This window comes from Botrytis byssoidea (genome assembly GCF_014898295.1).
Source record: "Botrytis byssoidea strain MUCL 94 chromosome Unknown BBYS_019, whole genome shotgun sequence".
Taxonomy (NCBI): Eukaryota; Fungi; Ascomycota; class Leotiomycetes; order Helotiales; family Sclerotiniaceae; genus Botrytis; species Botrytis byssoidea.
In genome coordinates, this window is record NW_024065860.1 from 363655 (window position 1) to 390915 (window position 27261).

The 27261-nt window shown below is 42.7% G+C and overlaps 9 protein-coding genes across 9 annotated transcripts; 3 read left to right on the forward strand and 6 right to left on the reverse strand.

Moving 5' to 3' along the window:
* Nucleotides 1-458: 458 nt before the first annotated feature.
* Nucleotides 459-1634, reverse strand: EAE97_008793 (uncharacterized protein; the record flags this gene model as incomplete). The annotated part of the gene is made up of 2 exons (XM_038879308.1): nt 459-916; nt 995-1634. The coding sequence occupies 2 exons, from the start codon at nt 1632-1634 to the stop codon at nt 459-461; spliced, it is 1098 nt and encodes a 365-aa protein (XP_038729819.1).
* Nucleotides 1635-2070: 436 nt separating this feature from the next.
* On the forward strand, nt 2071-3645 carry EAE97_008794 (uncharacterized protein; the record flags this gene model as incomplete). Its single annotated transcript, XM_038879309.1, has 1 exon — nt 2071-3645. The coding sequence occupies one exon, from the start codon at nt 2071-2073 to the stop codon at nt 3643-3645; it is 1575 nt and encodes a 524-aa protein (XP_038729820.1).
* Nucleotides 3646-4538: 893 nt separating this feature from the next.
* On the forward strand, nt 4539-6068 carry EAE97_008795 (uncharacterized protein; the record flags this gene model as incomplete). The annotated part of the gene is made up of 3 exons (XM_038879310.1): nt 4539-4795; nt 5004-5257; nt 5314-6068. 3 exons carry the CDS (start codon nt 4539-4541, stop codon nt 6066-6068), a joined length of 1266 nt encoding a protein of 421 aa, XP_038729821.1.
* A 1959-nt stretch (nt 6069-8027) lies between these two features.
* Nucleotides 8028-9242, reverse strand: EAE97_008796 (uncharacterized protein; the record flags this gene model as incomplete). Its single annotated transcript, XM_038879311.1, has 1 exon — nt 8028-9242. One exon carries the CDS (start codon nt 9240-9242, stop codon nt 8028-8030), a length of 1215 nt encoding a protein of 404 aa, XP_038729822.1.
* Nucleotides 9243-17542: 8300 nt separating this feature from the next.
* Nucleotides 17543-17770, reverse strand: EAE97_008797 (uncharacterized protein; the record flags this gene model as incomplete). Its single annotated transcript, XM_038879312.1, has 1 exon — nt 17543-17770. One exon carries the CDS (start codon nt 17768-17770, stop codon nt 17543-17545), a length of 228 nt encoding a protein of 75 aa, XP_038729823.1.
* A 103-nt stretch (nt 17771-17873) lies between these two features.
* Nucleotides 17874-19688, reverse strand: EAE97_008798 (uncharacterized protein; the record flags this gene model as incomplete). Its single annotated transcript, XM_038879313.1, has 1 exon — nt 17874-19688. The coding sequence occupies one exon, from the start codon at nt 19686-19688 to the stop codon at nt 17874-17876; it is 1815 nt and encodes a 604-aa protein (XP_038729824.1).
* Nucleotides 19689-20062: 374 nt separating this feature from the next.
* On the forward strand, nt 20063-21172 carry EAE97_008799 (uncharacterized protein; the record flags this gene model as incomplete). The annotated part of the gene is made up of 1 exon (XM_038879314.1): nt 20063-21172. The coding sequence occupies one exon, from the start codon at nt 20063-20065 to the stop codon at nt 21170-21172; it is 1110 nt and encodes a 369-aa protein (XP_038729825.1).
* Nucleotides 21173-22668: 1496 nt separating this feature from the next.
* Nucleotides 22669-23275, reverse strand: EAE97_008800 (uncharacterized protein; the record flags this gene model as incomplete). Its single annotated transcript, XM_038879315.1, has 3 exons — nt 22669-22711; nt 22907-23017; nt 23211-23275. The coding sequence occupies 3 exons, from the start codon at nt 23273-23275 to the stop codon at nt 22669-22671; spliced, it is 219 nt and encodes a 72-aa protein (XP_038729826.1).
* A 1103-nt stretch (nt 23276-24378) lies between these two features.
* Nucleotides 24379-26016, reverse strand: EAE97_008801 (uncharacterized protein; the record flags this gene model as incomplete). Its single annotated transcript, XM_038879316.1, has 1 exon — nt 24379-26016. One exon carries the CDS (start codon nt 26014-26016, stop codon nt 24379-24381), a length of 1638 nt encoding a protein of 545 aa, XP_038729827.1.
* Nucleotides 26017-27261: the final 1245 nt, after the last annotated feature.

The following is a 27261-nucleotide window of genomic DNA, read 5'->3' on the forward strand; positions in this document are numbered from 1 at the left end:
TAGGTTGATTTTAACAATTAGTATTGAACGGGTACTGGTGTGTTCCCCAGGACAGATCGGGACAAGTGTCATCACAATATAGGACTGGATACTGAAGAAGGAAATAACTCTTCGAAACAATGCAAATTTCTGTGTGTGGTTGGTATCATGATATCATTAAGCTAATTCATCACTCCCCTCCCCTCGTATATCAATTTGACCCTATCCTATCATCTAATCATGGGCAAGCAGCCCGCTGCTCATAAGTTTTCAAAGCCGCGCGAACAATAAAATCCTCGACGAACGCCCTACCTCATGCCAACATTTACAACAATCTCCGGTAACGACTCACCACCTTTCTCAGTTTGCTCTTCAACAACATCTTGGAAACAGCAGGTGTGAGCTCCTTGGAACGGTCCTAAAAATCTTCATGATGATTCCTGAATAACACTGGATCATCACGTAGATAGCACACACACTTAAACCGCATAGTAAACATCCATACTTACATCCTCCACAGTATTAGCCCAACCTGGAAACCTTGCTTTCGCCCAAAGCGTTACCACGTCGCCAATTTTCAGGTTGCGAACAAATTCACCATTAGCAGTTTCTCGTCCTCTGCCCTGAGCTTCTAGTTCGTCTGCCTCGGGACTTTCTGGATGTATATCATCGTTGAATCTCCATGTTATCTTATGATCCTCAAAACCCCTTGTTGCGGTTTTGTTTCTCTGGAGGATCTTGTTATCAGGGTTGAGCGTATGTACAAACATTTGTGGGTATTTTGTGGCCGGGTTCGCGTCGTTTTCACGATCATAGCTTGGGTTATCTTGAACATCGGGGAAGATTGTTTGTGTACCACATTTGATCCCATTCGTCGAAGCTTGGGTGTCGGAATCAGAGCTGGAGAGACGGAAAGAGGGGCTTTCAGGGATGTGTTCTGCCGGTTTGATAGTTGTTAGATCTTGAAGATTGGATGTTTTATTGGCGCAAGCCTTGAAGAAACATGTTGAATTACCTTTCCTCGTGGCATATGTTCTTTCTAGGCCAACGTCAAACCACGTGTATGATCCTCTGTATGTTCCTTTATCTGTACGTACACCTCCCCATCCTTGATCGTGACTTCTGAGATGAAATTCGATTTTCTTGCAAGGGTGTTCCCCACGAATTTGTGATCTCTCCGCCCACTCATTGAGGACTTCCTCTGTGGCATCTTCTGGAATTTCTCGATCTTTTGGTAAAGGTTTAGGTATCTGTTTAGAAAACTTCCATTGATCTTCTGAATGTATTTCAAGAGATGAATCATTGTTGTTTCCTTGAGAGGGAAGATAGCCGATAGGGAGGGTCCGTAAAAGGAACTTGTTCTCTAATGGGCCACCGGCTCTGATGGTGACTTCTCGTCTACTGATGTTGACGTTCTGGTCACCCTCTTCCTGACCGGGAAAGAAAAACCCTGTGGTTGTTGTATGAGGCCAATATTCGGATAAGTCTATTATGGCATCGATGAGCTCTAGAGGTAGCGGTGATTCTGGGTGTAGAGAGAAGAGGATGTTTTTAACAGTGAGCACATCTTCTAAAGATGGCTGATATCTCTCGGAGTCATAAAATTGCATGTTGAGGGTTAGCTCTGACTCTTTGTTTTGGTCTGTTCCTGACATTATGTTGGAAATTGTATTATAGAAATATTTCCCAAACTGAAGCATGTTTTTGTAGGTAAATCGGGTATTGAAGGTAGCAGGATGTTATTGTGCCGATTCAGCTGTGCCACAAATGAACGTCCAAGGCTGTTTCGTTGATGTTGCCTCCATGACGTACCCACTTCAGGGGTCCAAGCATTAGCGTAAGGCTACATACAAGAGAGTTTGAGTGGGGAAAAAAGGTAAGGCTTCAGCCTTCTATGTCACGTTCTAGCACTCAATTGGCTGAAAGAGATAATAGTGCTATCTGGAAGCTGCATTGTAAGCCAATAGTGGCTGCTTTTGTTTTGACCGAAATCGCTGACAAAACAAACTTGCATATTAATTCTGAAATGTAAGTTAATTTGTCAAACTTCACTTAAACAATGATTTCTTTTTAATCTACAAACCATCAAAGATGAATACTGCTAGGGGCCTTATCGCAACTGCGAGAACAGGTGTGAGGAGTACGAAAGCTGTTCCAAGACTTTGGACACGACAATTGGCTTTCAAAGCTATCACCCCTCTCCAAACATCCTCACAAAATATCTCAAGATCCTATCATGGATCTGGCTCACGAAATGCTACTCAGCCGTCATTGGCAGAGGCTTCTAATCCGGCAATGGCATTCCCTTGTCTAGATGCTCTCGAAACCAAGTCTGCGACTCTAGAAGCTCGATCCCTTTCAAGTGGCCCAGAACCATCTTATACTAGCGGAGTAACACTTAAATTTCACTGCGACGACCCTTTATTGCTTGACTGGGGGGGTGTCTTGCAAGAATTCGACATTGCTTATGAGTCATGGGGTGAAATGAACGCAGACAAGTCGAATGTCATTTTACTGCACACTGGATTGTCTGCATCTTCACATGCACATTCAACAGAAGCGAATCCTAAGCCAGGATGGTGGGAAAAGTTTATAGGTCCGGATAAAAGTCTTGATACGAACAAATATCATATCATATGCACGAATGTTATTGGAGGATGTTATGGTTCGACAGGACCCTCGACAATCGATCCAGCAGACGGAAAACGGTATGCGACGAGGTTCCCAATTCTTACCATGGAGGACATGGTGCGGGCACAGTTTCGACTACTCGATGGTTTAGGGGTCACGAAACTATATGCGAGTGTTGGTTCGAGTATGGGAGGTATGCAATCATTAGCTGCTGGGGTTCTGTTTCCTGAACGAGTTGGTCGAGTAGCCAGTATTTCTGGATGTGCACGAAGCCACCCTTACAGCATTGCGATGCGCCATACTCAACGGCAAGTGTTGATGATGGACAAGAATTGGAATCGAGGATTTTACTACGATCATATTCCTCCTCACGCAGGCATGAAACTTGCACGTGAAATTGCGACTGTAACGTACCGCTCGGGACCTGAATGGGAGCTAAGATTTGGTCGACGAAGAGCCGATCCAAGCAAGCAACCTGCCTTGTGTCCAGATTTCCTTATCGAGACTTATCTAGATCATGCAGGCGAGAAATTTAGTTTGGAGTACGATCCAAATAGTCTTCTATATGTCAGCAAAGCTATGGATCTCTTTGACCTCGGAGCGACAAATCAACTGGCGGCTTCGTCACGAAGAGGAGATCATTTAGCTCGTAAGGGAACTGGGGCTGAATCTGAATCTTCTCTTGGAGATGCAGCATGCAGCCTTACTCTCCCAGATAGCCCATACCAGGAACAGCCAGAAGCAAACGGGACAACAGATATCAATACGCCCATTGAGCCATCCTCAGGTCCCCCTGCGGACTTAGTATCTGGGATGAAAGCCATGAAAGATCATCCTACTCTAGTTATGGGCATTTCTAGCGATATCTTGTTCCCTGCATGGCAGCAAAGAGAGATTGCTGATACGCTGAGAAAGGCAGGGAATACCAAAGTAAGTCATGTTGAGCTTGGAGAAGACGTGAGCCAATTTGGACATGACACATTCCTATTGGATGTAGAACATGTCGGCGGGCCATTGAAGGAGTTCTTGGGTTGAGTGAGATACTGCACATGCACATATCTCCAAAGCCCAAGTGTATATCACGAATGAGACGAAGCATGGCTTGATGGCGTGTGTGGAGCTGTAAAAAGTGGCGTACATATTATAATTTTGGGGACTAGATATCCCACGTACTTCTCGATTCCCATGTGTCAGACATTCTTCACCGTCCACGTCGTCCTGCCACTTCTCAATGTATTCACAAACTTATCCACTCCACTGATCCAATTTTACTACCAAAAAACTCTTCATTTTTCTTCATCGGGGTTGTCCGACCCCAGTCTAGGCTCACATTATCCCGCCCTTAGCTTCGGACGAGATCCTGGTTCTAACATACATCAATCCAATCATAAACTTTCCTTTAACGAACTCTGCTTGTCGGATGGATCCACTATGCACTTTATGCCCCACTATTTGATAAATGGAGGCTTATCAAAAAAGTTAAAGTAATCTGAATTCCCATCACTGATTCTCTTCTTTTTCTTTTGCTCTTCACTGAATCTCTTCTGTATACGATATCGGTCAATGATCCAGATAATATAATTATCACAGTGGGCGACTTGAAGTCTTTGCGCTCACAATTTACATCGGTGGAGAAGTAGAAAGACTTATTAATCAATTTGCATATTGGGAAGATCGACTTTGCGATAAGCCGACCATAACTAGTACCAACCCCTCATTCAATCAACGTCATTACTACCCAAACTACCACCTTTCGTCAAACCAAGTACTAGAAATCCTTTTCAGCACCAATTGTGGATCTACAATCGAGAACCGGACTCTTAGAAGACACCTTTCATTCAGACTCGGATTTAGACGTCAATTCCGAATATCAAGACGAGGGCCAGGATCAATTGGAATTCGATACAGAAAGAGTCGGGAAAGACAACATGAGTTCCAAGATGGGAGACAATGTTAAAGTTGCCGGAGTACAGACCAACGTCAATGCTTTGGAAGGGGACAGACATACAAAATCCAGCGATGGCGCCCAGGGCAGTGGAAGCTTTGGTATGGCCAGCGATAGAGCCGTGGGCGATCGAGTCGATGGTGAGATTTTGGAACATGCCATTGAAAACTTGGAGACCAAAAACAAGAAGTGGTGGGCTTATTTGCTTACAAGAGACTTCTGGATTATTTTAGTTCTTGGGTAAGTTTTTCTGCTTTCGCTGTTTGGGCACAAGATGGCGACGAGTCCAAATGATGTTTTGCAACTTAAAAGTATTTGCTACTTCAGAGCCTGGGAGTCCCAGCCATGAGACAACTAACACCATTGCCCTGAAAAGGACTTCTCACATCTTATCTTATGCCTATCAATTTTAGCATATTATTTCAAATCTAACCTATTCGTTTTATAGACAAATTCTTTCACTTTGCATCACGGCTACCAATACATTCACTACACTTCTTGCGAATAAGGGAACTTCGATCCCCGCCTTTCAAACTCTCTTCAACTACGTCTTGCTGTGCGCTATCTACACGACTTACACCATCTACAAGTATGGATGGAGAGATTATTTGAAGCTTCTCTGGGTAGATGGCTGGAAGTATGTCATCTTGTCTTTCATGGATGTTGAGGGAAACTATTTCACAGTTTTGGCTTATCGATGGAGTACGTATTCCTACTTTCCCAAGAATTTATTGTGTAAAGTTACTAACATCCTCCAGCCAATGTCCTCAGCGCTCAACTTATCAACTTTTGGTCCATCGTTTGCGTTGTAATCGTCTCGTTCATATTCCTCGGTGTTCGATACAAGTGGCTCCAAGTTATCTCCATTCTCGTTTGCTGTGGTGGTATGGGTATTCTCCTTGCATCTGATCACATCACTGGTTCCAATGGAGGCAATCCACCTACCATGTTGAAGGGTGATCTTTTTGCATTAGCCGGCGCTACTCTCTATGGTCTCTCGAACGTTTTTGAAGAATGGTTCGTTTCCAAACGTCCTATGTACGAAGTCCTGGGCATGCTTGGTCTCTTCGGTATCATCATCAACGGTATCACAGCTGCCATATTTGATCGTCATTCTTTCCAAAACGCCGTCTGGGACGGCCAAGTCGGAGGTTACATTGTTGGATACACACTCGCTCTTGCACTTTTCTATACCCTCGCTCCTATTATCCTACGAATGGCATCTGCGGCATTCTTCGATATCTCGCTTCTCACGGCCAACTTCTGGGGTGTTGTCATTGGTATCAATGTTTTTGGATACACCATCTACTATTTGTATCCAATTGCATTTGTGCTGATTATCCTAGGATTGTTTGTCTATTTCCTTTCGGGAAGTATGTTGGGAGATGCGGTCAAACCGTGGTTGGGCAAGGATCAACAGGCAGGTGTGGCAGGTGTTGGAACAGCAAAGTTAAAGGCTATTAATGAAGCGAAGAGAGAGGGTCTGCTTAATTCTGGACAGGGAATGGCTTGATTGTGTGTGGGAATCTAGGTTAATATTTAATGAATGGTCGTTCTTGAAAGATGAACAGGATAGGATAGGGTCGAGTGGGATAGAATAGGATACCATAGGATACGATATAATGATGCTAAGAGAAGAAAGCATAGATTCACAATTATCTAAGAAGAATTTCCGAATACCTACCTACTGTACAATTTGATACCAGAAATGTGACATGTCAGCAAGCTATATATAACATTACAATGAGAGCATCACTCCCTCCCTCCCTCACAAACAAGTATCTCATCTAGTTTTTAACACCTGCCCATCTACTAGACAGGTGCTTATAACATACAATCCCGCGAGCCACACAAGAGAACATATACATAACAAACTCGCAGGAAGGAAAGCTAGACGGATAGACGGTCAGACGGACAGAAATACACGTACACCTCACGATACAATCTGTCCATACAATCTATACCAAATAACATAACAATCACACCAAGATCTAGGTCCGGGTCCAGTGTATCCTTTGTGTATCCTTTGTGTATCCTCAGTATATCCTCATCACAGTATCATCTCCCCCCACAATACCACAACATACCAATCCATCTCGCTTGCAAGCAACACATACAAAGGGGGGTGGGTGAGTAAGTTATCAATTATCAATTATCAGTTACTGGCTAACTGAGATAGATAGAATGGCCAAAAGAGATGGAATAGATAGGATAGAATGGAATGATACTATATCTATTTATCTATCTATCTACCGTTCGAGCTGCACAGCACGTATCTACACACACATACATAGGTACATAGATATATAACTCATACTGCCTTTACGTTTGATTCACCATTGACTAATCGTATATACAATATATCATCAACACGCTATCCCCTCCCCTCCATCCATCCACACATTCAATTATCAAAGATCACAGTTTATAAAAATTACAATATACAACAACAAAAAACACCGACGTCAAAGTCAAGAATGCTTTATAAAATATCGATTCCAGAGTTCCCATGGAGAGACTATCTAACTTTCCAACCCACGACACACTAATTACGCACTATGACACTCTATATCTGTATGTATCAATCCATCCATCTCAAACTTTAATTGATCCATCCGATCTCATACAAGATAATTCTCGAGTTTTCAAAGGCCATAACTATTCAATCTAATGACGTGCCATGCCAGACCACACTGTGCATTCATTATTGTGTTCTTCTCCCTCTCAAATCTTCCAATCCAATCTGTACGCACGTGGAAAAATCCGCCCACCCCATACCCAATGCAACCAACCAATCCCCAAACAAGCCCCATCCATGCCATGCCATGCCATGCCATACCCCCACAACCAGACCATCCATGGTCCATGAGTAGAGTTGATACCACTCATATGTCACTAAAAACGCCCAATGATATTCCATCATCCAGGAGGTCAATCATATTCCATAAAGCAAACTAATCCATCCTATCTAAAAAAAACGAAAAACGGGAAATCCCATCCACGGTGTTGAAGATGTATGTATCCAGACTTCAAAGTCAAAGAATAATAAGCAAGAAGTGAGACACGCTGGAATATAGTATTCCCCTGCCATGAATAACAAAAGAGATGAAACAAGAAAAAAAGCTGTCGTGAGAGAGGAGCTGGGCAGGCTCTCTTGGGTATCAAAGCAGCCCGATGCAAGATAATATGATGTTGATATGTCTGTATGATATGCACCAGGCAGAAAATAGAAAGAAAACAAATGGACCAAGTAACATATGCTTGCAAACTGTGATGTCAAGAAAGTTTGAGTCTCAGTGTAAGCGAATAACCGTCGCAATGCAGTAAAAAATGACAAATCATTCGTGAATGAAAAAAAGGCAGGCAAGTGTCGTAATCGTGGCTCGTGTACTGGTATGAATAGCAGTAGAATCATATTGGTAGGTGATAGTCTTGAGTGGCGAAATTTGATCAGCCAACAAGAGTCATCGCTCTAGGCATACTTCTTGACCCATGATGGATTTAGCCATCCAACCTTGTCAAATGCTTGCCAAAGTTTGCTAGCCTTGTTGACATCAATTTTGCATGCCTGTTGAGCATCTGTCTTTCGGAACTCCTTTCCGACTCTCAAGGCTTCAATTCGTTTCATAAAGATTCGACGTTTGGAAGTAAGATAAGTTGCACAATCAAGACGAAGATTGGCTGCGAGACAGACTTCATCCGGGTGGAGAAGATGAACGTTTGGATCGCTGCGGAGATCAATTGGGGCACCCTTCCAATCCACTTTCAATGAATTGGGTTTATTAGGAAGACTGGTGATTGGTGGACAGTAATCTGGAAGGTTTTCAAAATCCTTATCTTCCCGAGCAACTCGCTTGACATCGGGACCAGGGGTTGTCGAGGATACTGTACGTACACCTCGAGGTGTTTGGGTAGGTCGAGGAGGGCGTACTGTCTTTGTGACTCTTGTAGCAGTGTTGCCTAGAACTCTTGTGCTCCTTCCCACTGCAGGGGCAATATTTGTCCATCGTCTTGCACCAGATTGTAACTCTCGATCTCTCCTCAGATAAACCATTTCCCTTCGTAACCAAAGAGCCGGATCCTTTGACATAATCTTAACAACTTGTGATTTGAATTCGAGCGCGAGCTCGTACTCATCGCGGCGTGGAGGGGAGGCTTCTCGGAACATGCTAGCTTTCCTGGCTGCAACATGCCCATCGACTACACGGTGTGTAACGAGAGGGTCGTCATTGTCTGCGAAGAGGGATGGTTGAGTGGCAGATGTGCTTTGATTGTCGGAAAGTGGGTATAGAATTGGATCGGTAATTGCTTGTGAACCAGCGGGCTCTTCTGGTGACCGAGCCTTGGTCTCTGGAGACACAGGTGGCGATATGGGAAACGTCGCACCGACGATTGAATGTAATTTTCGCATCTTTGAATCCATTGTGAATGGCATGCACGAATGTATAAAGTTATCGAGAGGAAGTGGCTCTGGAGGTGACATAAGCGTACTGGCGATATCAAGCTTATTCTTACGTTCCATACTCATGGGGCGAGAAGATGCCGTACGAATTGGTTTGATGGATTGAGGTGAGTGTGTAGAAGTAGAGGTGGTTGAATTGATGAATGGTTTTTTAGTAATTGGTGAGTGTCTAAAATCGAAGGTAGTAGAAGGTTGCCGGATCGAGGTGAATGTTTTGTCATCCATAATCGTTTGTTCGTTGCCCCGCGCCACTCTAGGTCTAGCAAGCAAATGGAAATCGGATATCCCGCTTCTTAAATCCGTCGAAATGATTTCTGAATCAAAAAGAAAGTTCGGGGATTGAGACAGATATATCGTAGATATGGCCAAGAAGGCTGTGTATATGTAAGTGCTGCGTAGTGTTGCGTAGTGTTGGTCAGCCGAGGATTAGGCTGGAAAGTTCTTTGTGTTTGATCCCAATTCAATGCAAAGCGTGATCTGCCTCTTGCTTATTGAAAATGGGATTTCAATTGAGGTATGGCGGGGTATTGCGTTATTGTTGTTGGTGAATGTAGAGAGGAATGCAATCAATTGCGAATCAAATACAAAGTAGATGGCAATGATTTGAGTTGAGATATGTATGGTATGTGTGTGTATGCTTGATGAGGAAGGAGGAGTTAAATAACAAGAAGCAAGCAACGAGAGAAAACGAATTGCATGTGCAAGAGAGAGAGAGGAAGAGGGAGAGGGAGGATGAACAATAAGTATAATAAGTATGACCTGGTATGGTATGGTACCCTTCTTTTTTGAATGGGAAAAGGAGGGAGGTGTGAGAAGTTGTATAAAGTGTGTGTGTGTAGTGTGTATGGAGTGTGTATGAATATGGATGGAGGCGGATGACTCTAACCAGTCATTCCATTCCAGAATACGCAGCGGACGGTTCGTAGGCTGCCACGAGGTGATCAATTCAACTGGTCATGCACTAATAAGCGCAATTGGAAGATGGTACTTTGTTAAAGGTATGTAGGTAGGGTGTTATCCTAGTTCTTTGGTGTGATGGATATCAAGTCTTAGTATTCTTGATAAAATAATAAAATAAATGAAGATAATAATAATAATAATAATAATAATAATAATAATAATAATCAAAATCAAAATCAAAATCAAAACAGAAATAGAATTAGAAATAGAATTTCAATTCCCATTCCCATTCTAATTCTAATTCTAATTCTAATTCCAATAAGAATAATTAAAAATCTGGTAACGGCGGGGACAGAGACAAGAGATAATATAATAATAAAATAATTGACCAAAAAAAGGAGGTACCTAGGTAGGTGTGAATGTTGTTTTAGAGTGAATTTGCTTCTTGGTCAGGTCAGGCAGCGGTTAGACTTGAATGTTTCTTAGACGGATTTCAACAATGCTGATTGGCTCCCATGGGTCTTGATCTTTGTTTGTATTGCCCGATTTCTTTTTTTTTCTTCTTTCTTTTCTTTTTTATCACCTACCTGGGATTCTTTTTCTTTTTCTTTGTTTTTGTTTGGAGTCATGGTTGGTAGCTGTGTCTGCGTGTACTAGTGAAGGAGGCGGGCAGTCCCGGGAAGCGTGGGATAGGTAAGAAGAAAGTAGGTAGGAGGTACATGCGTCCTCTTTTCAATAGTATGAGATGAGATGCGTCGGTACTAAATGGCTCATGGCTCATGGCTCATGGCTCATGGCTAGATAGCTAGATAGCTAGATACCTTTCTGCTGCTTGCCTTTTTCTCTCCTTCAGGTAGAAGTTACCAGAAGGAAAGGGATACTATAATTCATCAATTGACCAATCATATCATGATGTGATGATATAATGTTCCAATCATTCGTCAGCCAGATATATTGGAAGGCAAAATACAAATAAAAATAACTGTTTGAGTGAGATATGGAGTAACTTTCTTCGAGGCTTGCTTTGCTTTGCTTTGCTTTGCTTTGCTTTGCTTTGGTCGGTGAGAACTTCATGGAAGGGGGGGGGACAAGATAAAAGATTGATGTCAATTACTGTACTCACCCTCATCATGATACCTAGGTGCTGATACTCATACTCACTCATACTCACACTCTCTCACTCTGATACTCACCACTCAATTGTCTCATTGTGATGGATACAAATCACTCAATTGATAACTCAAACTCTTATTAGACTCAATGAGATCATCTACCGATATCTTATTGCTTCGGGGGCTCCAATTGAGAGAGTTGAGCCCTCTTTTTTCTTTCAGTTCATGGATGGAGACTTTGGTCTGTGGCAGACTTTCAGATGAGTTGGGTTGCAAAAAAAGACAATTGAAACGTGTGGTTGGTCAATATGGATGGGTTGGTCAAATGAAAGCGGCGAAAGAAGTGAAGGAAGATGTGTAACAGAAGATGTGACTCACCTTGGAGGAACTTGGAAGAAGTTCATGGTTGGGTTTAGCGTGGTGGGATAATTAATTTATTGGTTCATTCATTTGCTGGTGATGTGATACATTATACCATCTTGGGTTTAGTCTACAGGTCAGGCTGACATTTGAATGCACTAAGGAAATGCACCTGGGAAATACACCAGAATCTGAAAATAAATAAAGTATTGGAAATTCATCTTCTGGGTCATCAGAGAGGTTGAGTGAGTGAGTGAGTGAGTGAGTGAGTGAGTGAGTGAGTGAGTGAGTGAGTGAGTGTTACAGATGGATTGAAGCGGCGGCCGCGGATAAATTTATGCAATTGTATATATATTTATACCTCTAGCTCTACTCGTACCTAGCTGGGCAAATGTTGGTAGAAGAATGATTGCATAAGTGGGAATTCACCAAAATAATGCTTAGATGCTACTACTGCTGCTTGCTTGCTTGCGTGCGTGCTTGGCTTGGGTGTGTTTGCCCATGGGCCATGGATGATGGTGAAGATGCTTGATGAAGATGCATGTGGGGAAAGTCGATATCTACTCTATCATATCTTACATGAGGCTTCACTTCATTCATTCACTCATTCATTCATTCATCCATCCATTCCATCGTGAAGAAATCAGATTTCTCGTAAATAACAACTCAATTGATCTCAATTAGAAAACGGTTGTCTCAATCATAATCCAATTCATTCTTATCATTCGTATACGTATCAATTTGACTCCATCATCAGCTTATTTTCTCACTCAATTGGTCCAAGACATCCCATCCCATCCCATCCATCCATCCCCTTCATCCCAACCAACATCATTATGAAATCAAAGAGTGTGAAAAGTCTTGATTCCATTCATGCAATCTTGAATGTGTCTCGTCTATCTATCTTCATGGTCGCCAATGGCCTCGTCACTCCTCACCTCCTCTCCACTCTATCTTACTTCGCCTCAATTGACTTTATCCTGTTCTAGAACTATGATAGATATATGTTTTGTCTTGCCTTGCCTTGCCCTCCGTTGCGTTGCTTTCCGTTACTTTCCTTCGCCTCCCTTTCCTTTCCCTTCCTTTCGCTTTCACAACTCAACAAGCATAATCATCTCCAGTTTCGTTACAACCATACTCCGTAACTCCACATCATCCGCAACCCAATACGCAATTGAGTTCTGACAAATGCCTCTTCCCCTCCTCTTCTACCCTATGCTACTTGATCCCACACGCCTCCCTCATTTCCATTCTTCAACGTGTTTCAACCTTACAGCACTTTCCAAGCACCCGAACCAACTAGTGAGTTCATCCTTTGACCATCGTTCGTACACGTGTTTCCACCCCATTCCCAATCATCTCCGACTAGCCATCGACCTACATCTACCTAACCCTCCTTCTCTCGATATCCGAAAGCCCAATGATGCACATAAGAGTCCTTCGTACCACAAACAACTGGACTTTCGCAATTGGCATCTCTCTCATGTCATGTCCCATCTCCAAATCATCATGACGTACCCCACTCTTCTACAGGAACTTAATCACTTGTGGTGTACAACACAGTACTTTCCTACCGTGCTTGAGTAGCATCGCTTCTCTTCATTGGTGATAAATGCGCGCTTCTTTGCTCTGGGGTGGAGATTGCTGTACCATTCGTCTCGTACATGCAGTTGGGATCTATCATGAATCTTTTATCTACACACCCCCTTTTCTTGCGTGCTCTGCTCATTAACTTTGTTCGAGGATGGAGAGAACTTGGAGCGATTTGGATAAGCTTGACTATAGATAGATGTACTCGAGACTAGGTAGGTACGAATCATGAGTTTGAGCAAGAAGGTTCTCATGAATTGATCATCCGTCCCTTTGAATCTACCATACAAGGGTTAAATCCCCATCCCCTCCCCCCTTCCTCACCAATAAAAAGGGTCATCTGCACCTCCAATTATCTCTCTTCAATTCATGAATCAAGAATCTATTCTTGCTAATATCTGAAATAGACGCAGAACCCATCGTCCCTATCATCACATGCAAAGATTGCGATCCCATCTTGTCTCACCACCCCACCATCCCATTCTATCGCCCCGATCATATGATACAAGGTCATCACCTCACCACCATGATCACCTCACCCATTCTACGAAGTCATAGCACATCTCTAACTAACTTTCCTAACCTTCCCCAATCCCCCAATCTCTCTCTCTCCCTTTCGTATTCCTGTCCTCCCATCCCGTATCCCCCAACCCCTCTTTCCCCTCCCCGAACCCATCCGAAAAGCACTGAAACATGCACCTCTCAACGCATCTAAATGAAACAACCCAAACACCAAACACAACCCAAACCATCACAAAAGCATCTCCATGCATACATTCCCCTATTCACCCAGTTGCACATCACATCCCATTGCCTCCATCCATTCGTAAGTTAGTTCGCCCGCTGCAACCTGCACAGAAGCAGAAGCATAAACACGACATCTCTTCCCATGCACGTCCAGTAGATCCAGTATACATGGCATGCATATATCAGCTTTGCATAGGTCAGATTTTCCTGTGAGATCAAATCGCCATCCAACTCCTTCCCGCAGGTAGCCAGCCTTCTACGATTACATTATCTACGATCTATCTCTGTGAACTTAATTCCCTCCTCCCATGTAGTTATAATCCATCAATAAACCATAAAGTTCAATCTTCACATCCTCAATCATCCCCTCTCATTCCATCTCAACCCACACCCTCCCAATTTCGTAACTCACCTCGTAAACTCGTAATCATATTATATCATAGCATAGCATACTATACCACCCCATGCCATCCCATCCCATCCCAAGCTGAACATCCATTCCCTAGCTATCTAAAATCTAAACCCACACCCAAACCAACCCCCCAAAAAGATCACACGTACTCCGAAACATCCATCCAAGAGTATGCGGTATCTACTATCATTTGCAAAACCCCCATAGACATCATCATATCATTTTACCATCTCCCCCCAAACACCTACCTATTCATCAATCCATCTAAACAACTAAATATCCATCCATCCATCCATCCATCTAAACAAACAAACAAACTAACAAATCTCAAAACTACAATCACTGTAAACTCTCAAAAATTCACAACCCATCCCCATCCCCATCCCCATCCCGCCGCAAACGCCCACCACCTAACCAACCCAGATCCCAACCCAACGCAAAGCTGACAGCCAGCCAGCCCGCCCAGCCCGCCCAGCCACGCTTATCGATAAGAAACCAAATAGAGGGGTAATTTTCTAATCGCATAGAGGGGTAACTTTCCTTTCCTTCCCTTTCCTTTCCTTTCCTATAATAATTCCCTCCCAAATCGAAAAATGTCAATTGATAAGGAAAATTGGGCGGGGATGGCTTGTCTTTAGGACTTGCTTGTCTTCATCATGCGGTTTTTCTACATGGATATTTTTGGTAAATGGATGGATGGATACTCAACTAGATGAGAACAAGGCAAGGCAAGGCAAGGCAAGACAAGGCAAGGCAAAGAAAAGAAAAGAAAAAGTTGGAAGTAATGGGAATGGGGATGGGAATGGGAATAGGAATCTGGATATGGATTGAGATATGGATTTGGATTTGGATTTGGAATGGAAAAGTGGATGTGTATTCTTTTTTTCTTCTTTTTTGTGACGAGTTAATGAATGAATGGGGTTTTATTGATTTTTCTGAAATTGGTAAGAAGGAGAAGAGAGCAGAGTAGAATACCTAGTAGAATAAATTAAAAGAGGGAGCGGTCAAGAAAAGATGTTAAGAGTTATTAGTTGATTAGTTAGTTAATTAATTATCTAGATAAATAATTAACCAATTTTCTTCCATTTCTTTCTCGTCACTTGATGAAGAAAAAGTAGAGAAGGGAATAGAATAACCAACAAATCATATTTTCATTTCTTGATTTTCATTTATTCGTTTAGGTACCTACCTAGTATTTGATTTGATTTGATTGTAGAGACGCAGCTCGCGCTGTTTAAACATTCTCTACTTCTACATTTTGATCGCTGGGAGTGTGATGGTGGTATATTTACTGGGTATCCGTTTCTTCATGGTGTCTGGATACTAGATACATACTGCAATGTTTTGTATCTGCAATATGAGAAGAGAAGTATTCATGAACAAGCTCTCAATGAGTACATATATATTCGCGTTATTACAATGAATCGAATTGAGATCGAATAAATCCTCCAGGTTAGAATTTCTATATTTCGTCGCTTGTGTGTGCATGTATCGTCAATCGAGGTAGGTAGCTGGGAATATCTTTATATCATTAGAAGTCTAAATGCATTTCCCAATTCCCAATACACATATACCAATTTCTAAGTTCGAAAAAATTTCAACAACAACGATTGCTTCTTCTGCTCATTCATAGAATCATTCAAAGTCACCCTCGCGGTTTGAAGCGAGGACTCAATATCAAACAAAGTCTTTGGAAGTTCAGAGTATATGATTGAAAGGGCATAGGGCAAGGGCATATAACGAGAGCGAATCTGTATATAATTCCAAGTCCATAACATATCATCATACCTATTCTGGAAATTCTGTTGACATTCATATGGATATTACAATCAATTAGTCAAATCAAATAATATCAAATCATATCAAATCATATCAAGTCACTCACAGTCCATCAAAATTGCAAAATATAAATAAAATTAAAAAAATCGTTTAATTCAAAACACTGGTCTCGAAGAGCAAGAATCGCAGTCTACCACAAAAGAAATATGGAAGAAATTACCATTGTATCTGTATCTGTACCTTGATCCTCAATCTTCTTCTTTTTTCTCCTCTGGAGCGAAAAACACGCAATTACAAGAAAAGAAAGATGGAAGAAATTACCATTGTATTCGATCTGCGTCCCTCATCCTCTCTAGCCTCCTAGTCTCCTATCGCGTCCTCTTCCCGTTCTCCTTGCATCCCCCGCACACTTTGCTCTGGCGAACAATCTCCTGATGGTAGTAAGGACAAGTGGTGGGTTGGATATTGGAGCGGCGAGCGAGGTTGCATCTGTCGACCCAGAAGCTAGGATGGCCGCAGCTGGAGATGGTTTTGACGGAAGTGCACATCTTTGATTGGGTTGTTTGTTTGTGTGTAAGTGTGATGTGAGTGTAAGTGTGAGTGAGAGTGAGTGAGTGAGTGAGTGAGTGTGTGAGTGAGTGTGTGTGTGTGTGTGAGGGAATGAAGAGGAAGACTGAATAGAGTTATTGAGGACATTTATATACCTCCGAGAGAGGTGTTGTTGGGGAGTTGTTCTGAAATTGTTAAGAATTTGTATGAGGGGAGTTGTTCATTCTTCCACTTAAGAAAACGTGTATTCTGTTTCTTTTTGTTGTATAATCTGTCTGGATGATGAAACTATTTGGATAACTATCCGAAGTATATTCTGGATTGCAATCCGAGTTTAGATCGAAGGTCTTATGGAAGTGCAGTGGATGTGGCGACAGAACCATCGGAATCCGATAGATTCAGTTATGCTTCCCCTTGTTCAAAATTTGGGTTCAGTGAAACACAGGAAACTTATAGAGTGAAGGAATAGCCATTGATAATGTTTCGTTCGGGAAGACCAACATAATCGTATCTGTAGACCTTTCTCCCCTTCTGATAGAGAGTGAGAATAAGAATATCAAGCATTTCATCTTGCCAATTCTCAAGGCCACACTCTGAGAAGAAACTCAATTTTACAAAACACAATGCGATTCAGGGTGATAAGAACATGAAAGAAAGAATAAAGGATATCTATTCCTCCCATGAAAAAGTACAAAGCAGAGACTGTTCAGTCTCATCCATTGTTACCCGTCATCTTTCTTTGTCTTCCTCTCTCCACCATCTCAAAGAAAGAATACAACTTCTCATTTCAATCATCCTTGTCTATTCTCATTTCCGTTTCCAGTAGGAAAATTACCTAATGTATTACATTCCCAGCCTTGAGTAGCCAGAGCCTAGTCTAAGCCTTCCAGGTATTTCACGTATGATCTCTCGATATTATTCATGGTAGCCTACTAGGCTACAGTACATCTGAGACGCAGGGCGACTATGAGTATTCGATGACAACATCCATCCACATTTCTACATAATATACAACTAGTCATGCTATCTGTATCTAAATTAGGTGTACATTTAGCAACCGTACGCGTACATGACGATCAAATGGAGCTAGCATTGCCGGTTCTAATCGGCATGACCATATAAGATAGACTTCTATCTGCATAGCCTTTAATTAAAAGCCTTGGAGAGCCTTGCTTTTGACGTCTGCCAAGGACTGTCCAATGTCCACCAAGTGAAAAAAGTGCCTCGCGGGAGCCTTGTCTCAACGTATTCAAATCTTGAGAGGTGGAGAGGGGAAGGAAATGGTATCCTTCCTCTTTCCACATGTGAAATGTGCAGAAAAGGCACATCTACGTCTATTAATGAGTAACATGATGACCATATTTCCACTCAGATCCACCACATCCTTATATGTATATGTATACAACATTATGTAAAATCATATATAACCAGTCTCTGCTGTATACACCCATTCCCGTTCTCGTTCCTATTAGCATGTCCCACAGCCAATCCGTTCTCCTCATGCGGATTGTTGAGTAATTGCCCGGGACTCACTTGCTCTTCATCGCCCTCGCACTCACAACCTGAATCTTCCTCGCTCGATTTCAGCACTATAACCATTTCCTCATCAAAACCAACCCAGATTTTCTTTTCCAGACCCTTTCTCATTTTCATCTTCTGGGTATCATTCAATGTTCTCTCTTCCCCTCCTCGACCTCTATCGCCATTTGCCCTTTGTTTTCCCTCGCCAACCCTCACACTTCTTTCTACCCTTGACCCCTCCCCCTTCCTAAACATACCCGGTTCCAATTCCCAAACCCTTAATTCTCCTCCCCTTTCACTAACACTCACTGCCTTACCCCTACTGGTAATACTTGCGAAACTAATCGAGCTTGTATGTCCAAATAGTTTTTGGGGAGGAGAAAGAGTGAGTGAGGTATGTGTACTAGTGCAGAGATAGAGAGAAAGTGTGTTATCTGGATGCGTGGCCAGAATATAGGGATGTGCATAGGAGAGAGATGTTGGTCGTGGGAGAGAGGCGCGTGGGGCAGAGGAAGTTAGGGGCTGAAACCCAGAGGGAAAGGAGGAGGTTAGGCGGGAGTTTGTTAGGGTTGGGAGCTCGAGTGAGGAGAGAGTGAAATGAAGTTCCTGAATTGAGATGGTGTGTCCGCTCAGGTAGGTTGGAAGGGTGTAAACTATTGAGGCGATGATAGTGGATAGCGTGAGACGGATGGAGAGGGATAGTGGTGGCCATGAAGAATGTGATTTGAGAGATGTCAAGAGATGTGGACGGATTGGTTTTTCCACATTCTCCTGTATACTGGTGCTCTTGTCCTTAACTTCAGACTCTTGCATCAGCCCGACAGGATTAAGCGTATAGAACGAAAGGAGCTGCCTTTCCGTGATGCTCAATATGTATGGATGCGCGTAAGCTATAGCGCTTAACATCCCATTACTGCTCGGTGGATGCCTGTATTTTTTCACAAACATCTTATTTTCCACATCGAGTACCCAAGTTCCCCAACCTCCGTCTTCAAATCCTACCACAATCCCTAATCTCCCTTTCTCTCCATCTTGTTCATCGACTGCTAAACAAGATGGTATTCCCTCGTCCAATCCACACGCTGTAATCAATTTCCTCTCCTTGAGACCCCAGGCCTTCAAACCCTCCATCTCACCGACCGTAATTACCACTCCTCCTGCTAACCTTACCAATACATTTGGCACATTTCCTCTCTCCGCAATTTCGATCTCTTTGACCTCACATGCACCCCTCGCCCAATTATGCCTCAGTTTATACTGTCTTTTCCAATTGGTTTCTCTTCCATCACCTCTACTTCTCAACCCTTCCTCATCCAGCCATCTACTCCTTCTCGAACTGAACCGGAACTTGTCTTCATTCTCAGATATATTCCTACTCCCTTCATCTCCCAGTTCCCCCGTACTTCTTTCTTTGTTCGATTTCTCCCTGTTTTTAATCCCCGGGATGCGCAATGCGCGTGGTAACACAAATCGAGAATAATATAACGATTTCCATAGTTGAGAATCGTGAGTAAGAGTATAGAAGTGTTGAGAAACAGAGTGGCAGGATAGGAGAGTCTCAATTGGTAGATGATGAAGGATACGGATGAGAAGTTCGGAGGAAAGATGAGAAATGTGATCGCGTTTATTCCGTGGGAGGCAATGTTTCTTCGTTATTGGTAGATCATTTTGAGACGTACTTGATCTTCGGCGTTTGGGCATGTTGTACTATGAAACTTTCCAGAAGAGAAACCGTAGGGGAAAATCTAATATACCTCTCTACTTCAGTACTTTGTCAGTATCTACCTATATATCTCAATATTTGCCCTCGCGCTTCGTCTTATCAATTTTGATATGCAGGGATTAATGCAAAGGAACGCGGAAGCTAACTTATCGCCGACCCACCACTAAAATTCACGTGCGTGTCCAAATCTGGGGCCGAGGCTGAGGATCGAAATTAAGCTCCAACCCCCCTTTGCGACGGCATATCTAAATCCAACCTTCACCCTCTACTAACAAGCGCGTTTCATCTACATTCTCTCCACAAAATCTCTTCAGTCATATCCATCATCTTATCTCATGAATAGATCTCAATCATGGACTCCCTAAAAAGTGTGCGGGAGAAGGTCCCTAACGCGCTACACCTCTATTCCGACTTCATCCTCAAAAATCAATCTTCCGTTACCCAAATCGAATCGGCTTTGCGTTCTCTGACATATATAATACCCGGTCGATTTCGTGATGCCGAACTCGCATCCGAATCTCTACATTCTTCTATTCAGTTACTCTCACTTTACCATGATACCCTTCTCTCTCGAGCCCTATCCAAACTCCCCGGTATGCCCAGACAAAATGCGCATAATCGATATACCAAATATTGGGTCAAGGGCAATCGGATGTATCGAAGAATTGCCATGTTACTGAGTATGATACAATATACCGAGTTATTATGGGAGATGATGGCCAAGAGGAAAGGAGAGAAGATGAGATGGAGAGTGGTAGTATTTCTTGAATTTATCAAGGCAATATGTAAACTGCTACTTTTAAGAATCACCAAAGGACGACCACTTGTTACACCACCTCTTCCCGAACGTGATATCATACCCGAGGAATCACTTACGGAAACCGAGGAGATACCCCCTTGGCTCGATACCGATGACACGACAGCCATGCGAGAAGAAGAGAAGCTCCGCCAGAATCGAGAGGGAAAAGAATACAAATTAAAGAGAACAGGCTTAACACTTCCAAATCTCCCAAATCCAAGCGACATACCAAATTATCTCCTTTCCAAAGTTCTCGTTGCCGAAGATATCAAAGCGCCAATCTCGCTTCTCAACCCCCTTACTCTCCCTTCTCAATATGCAGAATACATGCACATTCTCCAACCCGTCATCTATGCCATCGCCCTCTCCCATTATCGCAAGAATCCTAAGTCCTGGAAACCTTGGGCTATAGGCCTCAGCATCGAATATGCTGCACGCCAGCTCCGCAGCGAGAATTATAGAACTACTCCTCTTGAGAAAGAACAGTGGAATAAGAGAGGCTGGGCAATGGGATGGTGGGCCTTACGAGGTGCTTTCTATGAAAATGTTACGAAAGGATTCTTGCACCGAACAAGTAACCGTTTGCCAAGTTTTATTGGGGGTGTGGTCGAGGATTATTTGTGGTTGTGGGATGAGTATTACTTTAGTACAAGTCAGGATTAAGGTTGTGAGCTAAGATGTAAGAGTGATCCGGGATTGTGATCGAATTATAGAGGAGATGGATCAGGGAGACGGAAAATTTAATCATCAATATATCAAACTTCTACGTTGTCTTAGCACTAGGAGCTTGGAGGCGTCGGGTCTAATCTGGAGACAAACGAGATTGGAACGGAATGCATGGATTCCTACACCATTATGGAAGACGAAGAGCAGAGAAGAACACTCTGGGGTTTGAGAAGGGAGTTTGGGGAATCAATACTAGTATACCGATAGATATTTTTGTAATTACGATAATGAGTTTTTTGTTCACCCGCGAAGTTTTGGCTTGAAATTCCGCTGTGAGCTTGAAGAACAACCTTTCTGTGGATAATGAGTGACATTACTATAACCCAAGCTTCACAACAGTAACAAAAACATCAATAACAATAACATACAATCTCCCACCCCAACTCCAAAACGAAACCCCTCGAACCCAAACCCAAAGATCTAAACGAAGCATACATCCAGATTCCACACCAGTCCTCACGCCCACGCCACCGCTGTCGAAAATTCCACCCAAGCTCTAGACACAAGGCTCATGAGCTATAGTAGCTCGACTGGATCTATCTCCGCATCTACCGTTAAGGAGAGGAAACACAGGAATTAGCAGAGCAAGAGAGCAAGAGAGCAAGTCAGCCAATCAATATCCCTCCCAGAAAACCATATCACTAGTAACAAATACAACGTTGGGCTTTGCCTTCTACTTTGCACAATGAGGTTCAAATCATAGTCAGAGCCTAGATGTAATGAGGAAATGGATGTAGAGTGATGTAACCAAGTAATTCATAGGCAGATTACTAGACACATATGGAACGTCTGGAATGATTTGCAGTACACCATCTACATGGCTGGCATAATGTAATTCATCCAAGTCCAGGCTCAAGGTCAGGACCCTGAAAACATTGATGAACCACAATGTTTCAAGACCTCCAAGCTGGCATATCACCGGAATCCTGTTGGTAGACCTTTTGCAGGACTTTGATTCCCGGTCCATTGAACTAAGAATGTTTGGCATGATGACACTTTCTTTCACTTTTGCTTGCCAGGCTCCAAGAGAACAAATTATTGGACGAAAAATTAAATTGTGGTATCTTATGACTAAAGGCTCACTACAAAGCATTGCACCTATGCGCCGAGAAACAGATGTTCCATGAGCACTATGTTCAACCTCCAAACCTATTTCAAACAATTATTTGTTTGTGCCATCGGCAACGATAAAGGTGACATTGCACAGTATGAAAGCTAGTTCTCTGTATAACATATTAGCATATGAGTTGCAGATAAAACCACATAAAGTATTCTGATAGCAAAAGTGCCTCAGGTGAAAGATGAAAAGTCTACGTTGTCTTCCGCATTAGAACAAGTCTATCGGATTTAGCATGGAATGTTTTTTTGCATCATCGACAAATGGATGATTATCCATTTCAATCTGAACAAGAGAAAAATTTGTAATTACCTGATCAGTATATGCCGGAAACTGAAGTGCAAGTTGTGCTAAAAGTTCTATGAATCCAAATATTAGTATTGTATTCAAGGATCTGTATCAATTGATATTGAAGAAGAGTTCAACCAAAGTACTATCAGGTAATCGAACCAGTTTATTCGTCATTGTTGATCTGTATTTGATAGTACATGTTTTGTTCATCACTGTACTTTGGTTGAACCTGATGTTGAACAAGAAGAGAGGATATAACGTACAGTTGATATGCCATCGCATGGTGGGGTCGTGAGAATGTTGGTAGCAAAACAAACCGAAGTTGGTGCATCCGTGAATTCATGGCACAAGTGCATAGAAGCCAATTTGCTAATCTGCAAAACAATTAGTATCCGGTTTTCGTAACAAAAGGTCAAATACAATAAGAATTGTGCAATGATTATCAGAAAGTCCGTTTGGTTAAGACAGGTTAATCACCACGGGAGCAAAAGCTCATTGGTAAGATAGGGGCGACACGATGTTCATCATAGAATTTGCAGAGGGAGAATGAAAATTGAGGGAGCTTACAATTGATGGAAGAGTCCTCCTACCACGGTTTGTGGTGGAGGACGATTGTGTTGTTGTGTATTCATGTTTTCTGTTGGAAAAAAAAAAATCAAATTTGAATTGAAAAAGAGCTTGAGCACAGGAAAAAATTAAGCGAAAATGTGGTTAGCGCCGGTAGGTTCCATTAGTATCACATGAACAAAATCAAATGTAGGCACCCTGCAGTCGTTCTTGGCTTCAATCCTAGGTACATGAGAAATAAATTAAAGCCAGGCGAAGCAAGCTTTTAGAACCCTGTAACTGTCGAACTCATCCTCAAGATAACTTGGTTAATTCGGTACTCTCGTCTTATATCCTCATCAGATAAATATTTGTTTCACGTAGGGAAGCCTAAAAATGTTCAAACTCATAATAAAATATGCTAATTCAAGAGCTAACCATACAGTAACAATGATGTAAGGATTGCTCGTAGAAATCTTTGGCGTTATCTCGATCCATTTTCAAGATCAAATTTGTTGTGAACCGGACTCTAAAGAAACCACAATGAAATCCTCTCCCTGAATGCCAGAACGCCCATTATTGTGAGAATATGCCAAGCTAAACACATGGCCTTGAATTTGATATGCCATCCATTACATGGTAAGTTCCTTTCATGTAGATGCCCAGATGAATGACGAAATGTTCCGACGCCTTTTCCATCCCCTCTTTTACTTGTTATGCATGAAATCCATCCCGTTTACCCAGACTGATGGTAATAGTACTCAAATCATGAGCTAATAAGTACCAACTCTCGCAGGCCAGCCAGCTTGCGCCCTTGAAATCGCAAAAGTACGCCAAATGCGATAAATAATTGCAAAAATACAAGGGATCATAAAGAAAGTCCATTGAAAAAAACACCATGCCAAATGCGTCCCTCCCTTTGCCAGCTTCTGCTACAACTCCCACAACTGCAACAACGCGATGGGGAATCTTATGATCGTGAACACCCCGCTACAAAAATGTAAAATGCAACCTGATGCAGCACCGTTGGACTCCCCGTTGATGAACCCTAGTACAAGATAAAATCAAAGACATCACTCTACCATACATGATAGGTGCAAATAATTAACCGCAGCAAACAAAACTCCCACGAATGACCAACTACATTGTTACACCTGTAACTCTCAGCACATGCAGTGATTCCCATCGTCTATCGTCCCATCATATATGCAGGAGGAAACCCGCCATTAGAACCGTTCATCATGGGTGTTGGGCCGCCAGCAGCCATGGCTGACGTGAAACCTTGACCATTCCAATTGTTTGGTCCCCCGAACGAAGTATTAGAAGCATATTGATTACCACCCATAACTCCAGAACTCATTGCACCAGCATAACCCATTCTACCTGGTCCCAAACCAGGTGGCGCAGAAAGACCTGGAGGAGGTCCATTCGCAGTGCTGAAAGATCCTCCCAAGCCGCCCATCATAGCGCCGTTCATACCATGTATGCCGCCTGGTACATTTGCGGGACCTGGCGATACCATTCCTGGACCAGATCGAACACCAAGAGGATTCTTCGAAAAGCTCAGACGAATCCCACCCTTGATGCTGTTGTGCAAAGGATGGCCGTATAGTTCATGGAGAGCTTTCGTCGCAAAAGAAGTATCCTCGAATTCTACAAAACACATTGGACCATTTTGCTTGGTCCTAAAACAAAGGCGCTTGTATCCACGCTGCTTTGAGAACAGGGCCTTGAGCTCATCTTCTGAAGTATCGATTGGAAGATTACCAACATACAAAGTATTGCATGGAGGATTTTGGTCAGCAGGATTGACAGGTGGGAAATTATGGCGGTGATAGTGTTGACTTCCAAGTTGGTAGTGTTGAGGCGGTTGTGATACCGGTGACTTGGTGTTCGCATTTGCCATGGTTGGCATAGTCTGCTGAGACGCGTAAGATGACATGGAAGCTGGACCTCCAGCATTGTTCGTCGCCAGAGATAAGCTTGCCATACGGGTGGTGATGGGAATTTGAGGGTTAGTCGGGCGTCGTGTTTGACTAGATGTGGCTCCATTTTCAGCATAAGCCACTGGGTCTTTGAGAAGTTCGCCTGTCTCGTCATCTTCGCCGGAATCGTTATTAATCAATGACTTGCCTGTAATGCGGGGGCGATCATTGAGGTGATTTCCAATGGGAGATTGCGGAGAGAACAAATTTTGATAGCGAGCACTCGACTCGGGATTTGGCAATTCATTGTTTGAATAGTTTCCATTGTTATTTGTAGGTGAAACTCTTTGTGCAGATGTGAAGGAATTGTTGAATCTTGAAGATTGTCGAGGGGTCGGACCCGCTGAAGAAGCCGTGGAGGAAGTGGAGCTGGATGGTCCAGCGTTTGTGTTCGTATCGACAGTATATCGACGAGCGGTGGTGGGACTTCCATAAAATATTTCCACCACCATATTCGCATCGTTTGCAATATTTGGTTTTCCATCAAGCATGTTCTTAGCCTCGAGCGCGCCCGCATGGGACTTGAAGTGGAGAATAGCAGCTCGGAAACCTGCATCATCAGATTTCTCTGGAGACAATACTTCAGCTTCAGTGAACTCTTTAGACCATACTACCATTGATCGTAGTGCATCTTCAGTGGTATTCGATGGTAAACGACGGATTAAAACGGAACACGGCCCCGATGTAAATGATGCGCCACCATTCGATTGTGGAGTATTTTGCGATGAAGTGTCTAATGCGAAGGCATTCATTGTAGCCATCGATAAGGATTGATATGGTTGTTGATTGTTATTGGATTGACGAAAGGCCTGGCCTTGTGGGACAAACACTTGGGCGTTCATGGCATTCTCTGGTGATAAAATCGTGCTAAGTGGTGGTTTTGTGATTAAAATGTCGAGGGTTGTAATTGCTTAGAAACTCGAGGTGTCGCAAATAAAGAAGATGGGCCGAAAACGAAATCTTGATAATTATTGGATTTTTGTTTCAACTCTTTCTCTGCAGAATGATGAGTGTTGAACGTGTAGGGAGATCACAAAAGGCTTGGATGCTTTTGCGACCGTAGTGCTGGTTGACGCGCTCGCTCGAAGGTTATGTGGTGTTCGGGTAAGAAAGTGGTAGGGGGCGGATGCGGGTGAGAAGGTTGATTATCGAAATAAGATTAGAGTGGAGTGGTAATCGCAACGATAAGGAAGCTTTCGCGCAAATGGGTTGGTTGGAATTCTTGGTTGTATGTATGCGTGTGTGGATGTGGATGTGTATGTGTGTATGTATGAATGTAAGTGAAGTGTGGGATAAAAGTCGAGTGTGGGTGAGGTGTGAGTGTGTATTATTGCGGGTTGATGAGATTTGCGCAATAGATGATGGTAAGAGTATGAAGTGTGGTAAGAAGGCCTTAGTGTGTGATCTCGTTGCTCTTTGTACAAATATCGTAATTGTATTGATTTAATTGATGGAAATCTTTCTTTCTATTGGAATCATAAGATTCGTACGAGTTGACTTGTCAAATATGCGGTACCTGACGATGAATGATGACCGTGCGATGTACCGACCGAACGAGGAAGTTTAGGTAGGTAGGTTTCCACTATCCCAAGGAAACCTTTCTATCCTTTCGCGCGCGTGTATTAAAATGTAATTGAAATGATGTTCATATTAATTTGAGAAGATGTGTCTTGCGATGTGAATTAGATGATCGTTTCCAATTGTGTACGATTTAATTGTAAAAGGTTGGGATCAAAGTACTGTATGAAGTAGGTAGGTATGTAAGAATGACGAGATAATATTGTGATGGATTGATAAGAAAGTTGGCTGGTGGTGGTAGCCTTTTTCGACCTTTACAATCAAAGAATGGATGGGCACGAAGAATTGATAGGTGAGAATGAATTATGTGTAACTGGATAGTATTAAAAGAAGTATGGAGGTTGGCGTCAAAAGTCTTCTTCTTTGCAAATGGAATGAAGAAATGGCTGGAGGATTGGAATTGTCGCTCTCGTTCTCGTTCTCGTTCTCGTTCTCTTTCTCTTTCTCTTTCTCTTTCTCGTTCTCTTTCTCTTTCTCTTTCTCTTTCTCTTTCTCTTTCTCTTTCTCTT